The sequence below is a fragment of the Dipteris shenzhenensis genome, chromosome 17 (genome assembly GCF_047967505.1).
Source record: "Dipteris shenzhenensis isolate YYH24624 ecotype China chromosome 17, Dip_SZ_1.0, whole genome shotgun sequence".
In the NCBI taxonomy this organism is placed as follows: domain Eukaryota; kingdom Viridiplantae; phylum Streptophyta; class Polypodiopsida; order Gleicheniales; family Dipteridaceae; genus Dipteris; species Dipteris shenzhenensis.
In genome coordinates, this window is record NC_141612.1 from 15592216 (window position 1) to 15601142 (window position 8927).

At 42.6% G+C, this 8927-nt stretch overlaps 1 protein-coding gene across 4 annotated transcripts; it reads right to left on the reverse strand.

Moving 5' to 3' along the window:
• Positions 1-1713: 1713 nt before the first annotated feature.
• Positions 1714-5473, reverse strand: LOC147891737 (uncharacterized). 4 transcript variants are annotated; one of them, XM_087388634.1, is made up of 8 exons: positions 5198-5473; positions 4142-4651; positions 3883-3969; positions 3361-3765; positions 2831-3059; positions 2669-2732; positions 2030-2241; positions 1714-1891 (listed from the first exon to the last, which is right to left on the reverse strand). In XM_087388634.1, exons 2-7 carry the CDS (start codon positions 4225-4227, stop codon positions 2051-2053), a joined length of 1062 nt encoding a protein of 353 aa, XP_087244760.1. In that variant the 5' UTR covers positions 4228-4651; positions 5198-5473; the 3' UTR covers positions 1714-1891; positions 2030-2050. The 4 variants fall into 4 exon arrangements, with proteins under 4 accessions (XP_087244760.1, XP_087244759.1, XP_087244758.1 ...); XM_087388633.1 differs by having other exon boundaries at positions 1714-1946; XM_087388632.1 differs by having other exon boundaries at positions 1714-2241.
• Positions 5474-8927: the final 3454 nt, after the last annotated feature.

The following is an 8927-nucleotide window of genomic DNA, read 5'->3' on the forward strand; positions in this document are numbered from 1 at the left end:
GACTTAAATATATGAGGACATGGTTAGATTTAGGATGTAGGTTTGGGTGGAGATAGAAGCAAAGTCAAGCACTAGTTGCACATTTTTGCTTCATCAACATAATAGAACATGGTCACATATCTGTTGGTGGGGAACATTTACAATGGGGTACCAATTTCCCCTACCACCTTCTATGGCATTTGTGTTCATGCATTAGGAAGATATTTCAAAAAAACACGGCTATACTGATTCCCATCAAGTAAGCATCGATGCACACACACTGCTAGCTCACATGAGCATAGAACCAATTCACATGATCAAATAGAAGAAGGGACAAACCGGGTATGGTTGCGGCGTCTCCCTCATATTTTGCCTAGTGTTCCTCTAGGCATATGCTCCCTATTTCTTCACGCATTTCCCGCTGGTCTTCTAGCCATAGCCTAAGCCAAAGCCAAAGCAAAAGCCATTGCCATTGCCATTGCCATCACCATCACCTCCATCACAATGAAGGTAAATGAGGAAAGGGTCTTTAAACGCTAGTGTGCCTCAAATGAAGGTTTTGATTTATTGATGAAGCGAGTCTTTGGTTGGTTGGAGAACTAGTCGCAACGAGGTGCAAGCTACAGCACAAAGTTTGTCTCAACGTCGCCCACTTGTCTCTCATATTCTAGACGCGTGATCAGACGTAAGGTTGCAACCGACCGCGCACGAGAATCGAAAAAAAGGAGGTAGCCATGTGGCTGAGATACACACATCTTCCAAAACAATCTCATGCCTCTTTTTTCGCACGACGCTTCCGACACCACCTCTCTAATCGTATCGTATAAACAACAAAATTGCAGCTGCCTATTTGCCTTCATCGGTTATAGCCTTAAGCATTCCCCTGATTCACGACTTAATCTCTGATGGAAAAGCAGTGATCGCTTCACCGTCGACCAGTCCTCTCGCAGGAAATCTGTTCCAAACTTGTCGAGAACCTTCCATCAAAGGTCGAAGATGAGAGGCCCTACATCTCACCTGCCTGGCCGTCCTGGAGCCTGATACCCCACCTTCAATGAGGCTTTCCAAAAAAACACCTTCAGAAAAGGAAAGTAAGAAGCCACGCGGCCACAACCTCTCTAACAGCACATGGGGCCCAAGTCCCCACGTATTGTTGGAAATAAGCATGTCTGGAGGACACAAACCTCCCACTAATGTTTGCCATTTGGTTCCCTAAGGTCTCAAGCAGTGGGGCAATCAGCCTCTCGAAAAGGTATTCCGGATCAACTAACACCATTTTAGCTTTGAGGATATATACCTACTATATAATCTCTGTATAGGTACAGCGGGACCAAAAAAGTTGACTATCTGGATCAGAATCTAAGAAAAGAAGAATTAACACTCACTGATTCTCTCCATTGGCAAAATCCTAACAGACAAACATCTCTGCATCTCTTCAAGCTTTTGTCTCCAAACGTTCTCTCTCTCTCTCTCTCTCTCTCTCTCTCTCTCTCTCTCTCTCTCATCCCTCATTCTTCCACCCTCTCCATGCTCCACATAGGCACTGATTGTCCTCTGACATCAAAATACTTCTGCCTTTGAAATGTTCTGCTCTCCTAGTGCCTCAAACCCCCTCATACCCTTCAAGCTGCCAAAACCTTGGAACATACACCACAAACAATATTGAAGACCTTCCTATTGGCACTGCAGCCATCAAATCCAGCAGGTTTGAATTTTTGTTTAAAGAAGTGCATATACTATGATCGGTCTAAATACTAAATGCATTATATCGTTCATCATCGTTACTCTTTCTTAACCATCTTTGCAACGTTGTGGCATATGATTGGCAGTCCTACTTCCTCTCAGATGAGAACAAAGCTAACCTCATTAGATTGCCAGATGTACCTTCCTCCACAGAGTGTTTACAGCAACACTGGAAGCCAGGATCAACAATCTTTTAGACCTCCCCTTGGCCAAGTCAGTTATGACTGCATTACTTACACAGATAAGCCCATAGACCCCACATCCTACTTTTGAAATCTGAAGTTTCAAGACGAGTAAGATTGCATACCCTTCAACTGCGATGTGCAGCCTATATTTCAAGACAATTCTCGTCATGCGTGGAGTACAATATCTGGACATTGCTCACTTGAGGGGGAATTTGTGTGGTCCTGAAGCACTGGGCAGCTTCAGGCATGACGCTCGGTTCTTCCACGAACGCAACAATATCACATAACGCGAGATTCTTTTCCGCGCATTGTGGAATGAAATTGTTGCTTGAACCTAAGATGTGAACTCCATTAGCATGAACTTCCAAAGTTTCTTTCTTACGAGTCCTGAACAAAAGACAAATCTTTATAATGAGCACAAGGGTCCTTAACTTTCAAGGAGAGTGTGCAGAACAAAAATCGGTAACAAGGGCACGTGCCTCTTGGCACAAAAACACATAAAAGCAAAAATACGATTATGCAATTGTAAAGAAATGAAGATGGGACCAGCAAAACGAAGTAGAGCAAAGGCCCAGGATTGGGAACGAAGGAAAGAGATGGTGGGGGGTACTGAATTAGGCTTTGATGGAAATGCACCTTGAGGGAATGTGGCCAGGAAAAGATGTTTAATAGCATTTTGTAAAGCAAACAAGAGGCTGGGGATCATTTTCATGTTTCCACTTAGGGTTCTAAACACAGTCCGAGGCATACGAACAACTTACATTGAGGATCATTGAGGTAGCGAATGGTTGAGGGGCATGTCAATGACGTACACAATCCTAGTCCCTGCACGCACAAATTCTTTTATGAGGCCACTGTTGTAATAGTGGGAGCACAGTCCCAAGGGAATGCATCGCAATCCCAAAGTCTAGAGCAGAACGTACCAGCTGAACAACAGCTGATTTTTTTGGCTTCCCTGAGTACTTCTGTCCGGTAATCTTAAACCAGTCATCTTGGACTTCCTTGCGAGTAAGAACAACATGAAGCTTTGGAAGCTTTAAAGGTGGAGGCTGGGGCTCGTCCTTTGCCAGTCGCTTTGCTGCTCGTCTTGACCTTTTTGAGCCTCTTCTTCTTGGAAGATCGACAAAAACAGCGGTTTCAACGCCTGCAGGTCTGCACATTATCAGCTCAAAGGTGAGGTTAAAATATGACTCAACAATTAGAATGTGACGCATAATGTCGAGTCTTTCCTTCTTTTTTATTCCATGAAAGAGTTCCATTTACACTTTAGACAGCTGCAAAAATACTATGTAAGCGTGTGTGTGTGTGTGGAAGAGTTTATATGTGAGAAAGAAGAGATAGACATGTCAAATACAGGGTAACCACATTCAAAGACTAAGCAGAAAAAGACGAGAAACGGGGAGACGGACATTTTCAAGTAAAATCTGTACAAAGAATAGATTGATTAGATTACCTCTTCGAAGAAAGCTCCTGATCTTCACTTGGCATCTGTCGTCTCCCCCTCTTAGTCGGTTGAGTTGGGCATGCTTGCTGTTGAATTTGCTGAGATGCTTCATCGTGCTGAGGCCGGCTTGAGTGCACAGTCTGCATAGTTGGCTGCTTGCACTTGCGTAGACGGCCACCTTCTCCCTCCTTTGCTTCAGCAGCGTCTTTCCCTTTGCTTGGCATAACCTTTTTGGAATCAGAGTCAACCTCCTTCTGAGGCTTCTTAAAATCTGGCCGTTGCCTTTGTTGTTGGTGCTTCTTCACCTTGGTCTTGACGGTGTTGCTAACCTCTGGGGGAGAAATTGCAACTGGATGCTGGACCTCTGCATCTATCTCCTCGGAACCTTTCGCACCTTTTGCAGCTTCGTCGTCGCTGAAGAGAACAATCGAGACATCCGGATAATGCGTAGTATTAAGCATGATTTATGGGATCGTATTGAGGAGACAAAAAGCAGACGATTGGAAAATCGATCATGCCGAGAACGCTCACCTTTTCCTTTGCTGCTTCTTGATGCCGTTGCTGGTTCCAGCTTCCATATCATCATACCGCCTGCGTCCCCCGTACGCAGCTCGAGCGCTGTGGCCAGCGAGAATATATACTGAAGGCTTAGTAGATGACGAAATTGTGCAGGCATCTCTTAAAGTCGTCGATTTGCGGTGTGGCCAAAAGCAAAATCTGCTTTCGTGTAGACGAAGCTAAAATGTAAGAAAACGATTTCCATGTTGGTATTGGATGGGTGTACCGTTACCTGCTTAGTTCGCGTTGCCATTCCATGAATTTCTCACTGCGTACTACAGCCCTCCGTGTTCCGGCTGGCTGCATTATGGCAATCATGGGATAAAAAAGAATTGAGCAAAGTTAAGCAGTTATGGGGGCAGTTTGAGGGTGCGCGACGATTGTCACCGTTCAACTAGCCATGACGCCAGCTCTAAACAAGAAGTCTTGAGGAAGAAAGGGAACGTATACGGCAAAGACAGCAGGGAATCATACGAGGGAGGAGAACACTGCAGCGATCAAAAAGATAATGAGTCATAGATGTGGGGGGGGCAGTGTTCAGTGCAAGAAGGGCAGGGGGGGGAGACATTGAAGTTCGAATCAACTGATTCGTGTGAGGCACCGAGATTTTGCATGGGAAGAAAAGAAGGCGAATTTGAGGAGGAAGATGGACGATCGATGCGTACCATGTCTGCTGCCGCTGCAGCCATTGAGGGGGATGCTCCAATGTGTGCACGTTTGAAGGAGGCGGTGTTGATGATGGCTGCAGCAGAGAGAGTGATTAGAAATCCGTTGGTGCTTGGATTAGAATCAAGCAAGAAGAGCGGAACATGCTCTAGAAAGCGATGGTGGAGGGGAAGCGGAGGGGGGATGGAGATGGAGCTCGCGAATGATCTGCAGTCTATGTTTTGCTCTCTCTCTCTCTCTCTTTCTTCTTTTCTATGATGGTGGAGATGGAGCACAAAAAGCTTAATCTATGCTTATTTCTGAACACAAGCACACGCATTTTCGCCCCCTTTCTTGCTGCCCCGAATCCCAAATCGCAATTCATTATCCTGCAGCCCCGGCTCGGATGTTGATCCTCCGCATTGCAGGGCAGTTCTTTATACGGCGATAGCGTCTAAACTTCCATCCGGAGAGAGACAGACAGGCTACTTCGCGATGAATGGGAATACGATTGCTGAGGACAGTCGTTCCGCCATAGCCAAGAAGCGAAGAGAGAGAGAGAGAGAGAGAGAGAGAGAGATTAAAAGCTGCTGTATGTGTGAGAGAGAGAGAGAATCGCAAAGGAAGGAAAAAGAGGCCTTACTTTGTAGGACGCGTTGTGCGAAATCAGCATCCAAGAAACCGTCACGATGGGCTGGTTGCACAGTGGATGTCGAAGCGAAGAGACGAATCCATGGTGCGAAATAGGATTAGAGCAGCAGCAGGTGAGCTCAAGGCGTGGAAGGATCAGTAGAGAGAGCTCCAAGGGGAAAGTGAGGCAAGCAAGCAAGGCGGAGGAGGAGGAGGAGGAGGAGGAGGAGGCCAGGAAAGCTTATTGATTGGGCTTTGATATGGGAAGAAGAAAGTAACAAGGAAAAGAGAAGACGAGGAAGAAGAAGGCTGCTTCTTGGGTGGCTATGGAGGAGAGGAGGTGGTGTGCCAAAAAAAAAAAATCTAGAGAGAGAGAGAGATGTGTGTAAGGAAGGGGAAGCTTTTGTTTTTTCTTTTTCTTTCGTCAATGCAAAATGTTTACCCCTTTGTTGTTACATAACCAAAAAAGAAAACGATTGGCAGCTCTGTGAATTCGTCAAACAGGCCACGACCCAGCGTGAATTGACTCTGGCTCTCGCAATTCATACGCTAGCTGCTTTTGATGATCAGCAGCAACAGAAGCTCAAAAGCTGAAAAGTTTAACATATGATCAGTCTCCACCCTTGTTTATATATGAAAGCTACCAGCCACGAGCTCTTGAGCTCTTCAAAGTTCAATCCCCCCAATGCGCTCCTCTCTCTCTCTCTCTCTCTCTCTCTCTCTCTCTTTCATTCTCTCCCTTACGGTCTGTACTTGGAGTTCCCCCACTGCTGCTGCCATTCCTCCCTCCTCTTGCCCATTGCATCACCCCAACCCTCTGTTCGGTAGTTCCTCCTGCTGCTTGGCCCTTCAACAACAACTACTTTCATCGTCCATCGCCATCGCTTCCTTCTTACTCCCCTCTATCGAGCCTTCCTATTCAATTCGCTCCACGCACACACAATGTCTCGCGCTCACACGCTCTCACGCTCTCTCTCTCTCTCTCTCTCTCTCTCTCTCTTTCCGCATTCCCCATCCAACGTCCAAAACAGAAAGTTTCGCTCCTCCTAGCTGCCATTGGACAACCCACAATTATGTATATACCTCCTCCCCGCTAACTAAAGTGGAGTGGAGAAGTACCAACACAATAAACTTCTCTTCTCACACACACACACACTCATCATCATCACATCATCGTGATCCTGAATCCTGATCATCATTCTCTCTATTTACATTCTTGCACATATATTGCAAACCCACCACACACACACATACAACACAAACACATACATATTACAATTAAACATTTCACTAAGACACCTTCTAAACATGCCATTTCACTACCACACACCACCAATAAACACCACATAAGGCAAGACTTGCAAGAATAAAAAATTAACACATTAGCTAAGAAAAATTAACACATTAGCATAAAAAATAAAAGATAAACATGTCAAGACTTACAAGATTCAATAACTAACATATTAGCAAAGAGGTGAGCTTCTAAATTAAAAATTGCAAGTAAGACTACAACCTTTTTATCAATGTGACTTTCCTCATTCGGGAACATCTCCCAGCAAGCTTAACTTTGATTGTATCACACAATAACCTCCAATTGCCAAGTCTACAATTGAACTTATAAAACAAACAAGGCTTTAAGCCTTTAGGGAGTCCACCCCACATGCTTTTGTCTCTCTTTATTGCTCCTATTTCAATTTTGGTACGAGCCCTTTCCCTTTTACAATCGCTAGGGCTTAAGTATCCTCTTAGGTAGTTTATCATTCATATAGTTGTAACATCCTAGGTATTTATCTTGAAATCTTAACATAATTTTAATAAAAATATGATTGTTCATGCTACTTGATCATCATTTGGGAATAGTCATAAAAAGAACAAAATAAATGTAACTTTGCCTCTAAAGCAAGGTCATGTTCTTTAGCAAAATAATAAGCAAATGCCCTTAGGTACAAAATGATTCTACAATGCACAAAAGCTTGAGTCACTTTTAAGTTTCAAGGTAGATATCTAAGGACAAGAGGACATTGAAAGACAATGTCATTTATTGAAGGATGTTTTCAATACATTTGTGAGAAGTAAAAAACTGCTCATATGGATCCTTCCAAGAATTGTAGGGTCAAGTTGACCATGAAGGCAAAGATAGCTAGCTCCATAGGATATAATGGTATGGATCTTGGTATAAGGGCTTTATGCAAGATTGACTTCATTATACGCATTTCTCTAAAGGTGTCTCGTGTTTTTTACTTCATAAACAATTCCCCATGCTCATTTATTATGATGCATGGGTATCCTTCAAAGCCAATATAGATGAAAATGGATTGGTTGCACCCCTCTATAAGTTTACCTCCATATTATTTGGTAGGTCTTCGTAGAAAACAATAACTTCAATGAGTGAAGCACATTGGCTTGCCCAAAAATTTCACAAGAAGAATTTAGTACATTGTGATATGGTATACCCCAAGCTAATGATTACAAGGGCTTCAAGCTTGGGCAAGACTTATCGAAACTTCCTATGCATGCACAAAGCTCTTGTAATAGAAATATCAAGTGCAACATACAATAACAAAATCACAAACATAAAGATTATTGATCATGATAATAAATTTACTAGAAACTTGGATTCATGAGTTTCTAAGCTAGTCTTATCATGAAATGCGTTATTGATTCTAATAAAAAGTTATACATTGCACATAGTAGCTAACTTTGATACATTTAAAAATTCATAGAAGCTTAGGAACACTTTAAAAAGATGCATTAACACACAAGAATGTGAAGAAGAGCCACCCAAGAAATTCACATATCATGCCAAATTTACAAAGCATTAGACAAATATTAAAAGACATCCATGAAACAATCGTGCACTCCCAACATACATGTGTAATGTGCACATCTAGATGTAAGCAAGCGCACACCTGCATGTTATGTGTGCATTCACACATGAACGTGTGCACATGTATGTGTGTGTGTGTGTGTGTGCACGCACGCACATGCACGTGTGCAACATGTGCTAATATGCAAGACTAAATCTCGAACTCTGGAATTTATTATGCATAAATCTCAAGAACTCATCGCTTTGTCATAAATCTTATCGTCTTAATGAGACTTTCACACCTTTATTAAATGTGATATTATTGAGTCATAATGTTGTCTAATCTATAACTTGATTGTCAAATATGATGGCAATAGTTGCTTGAGAAAATTTAACCTTGGGATAGACCACTTGTACCTTGTTAATGCTCTTAGTGGTCTGTGGATGTCTCTTCTTATTAGATTCTAATCCATCATGTTAGTACTTATTGATCCATATAGTTCCATGTCATGTTTTAACCGTACCTTGGAGGGTACTTCAAACACAAACTAACATATAATACACGTGAACAAAGTAGCCATCTCAAATCTTTGGGTATGCATAGAATTCAATATTTCTATTTAAGATTTGTTAATCCCTTCTTGTTAATGTGGACTTGATATTTCTACATTGTGTTGCTACTCCATCAAGAATTTCTTAACTTAAGACCTAGTAATGTCACCAAAAGGGAAATGTTGAAAGATGCACTATTATAGTTTCAATGGTCTTTGTGATTATCATTATGAGAAGAATGGATTGTGGGGTTCCATGATCAACATGAGTGTCCATAGAAAAGATAGTGGTTCTAATGAATGGATAAAGCAAGATAATGCATGAGTTATTTCATCTAATTGTGCAAGATCAATGCATGCTAAGGGATGCATAACCTATGCATCTA

Bases quoted from the DNA above. Each gene is read 5' to 3' on its own strand.
- LOC147891737 (XM_087388634.1), bottom strand. From the start codon at position 4,227: ATGATTGCCATAATGCAGCCAGCCGGAACACGGAGGGCTGTAGTACGC. The intron at 2,733-2,830 runs GTACGTTCTGCT...TTGTGCGTGCAG, and splicing joins AATCAGCTGTTGTTCAGCTG to GGACTAGGATTGTGTACGTC. The intron at 2,242-2,668 runs GTAAGTTGTTCG...TTCACATCTTAG, and splicing joins CTACCTCAATGATCCTCAAT to GTTCAAGCAACAATTTCATT.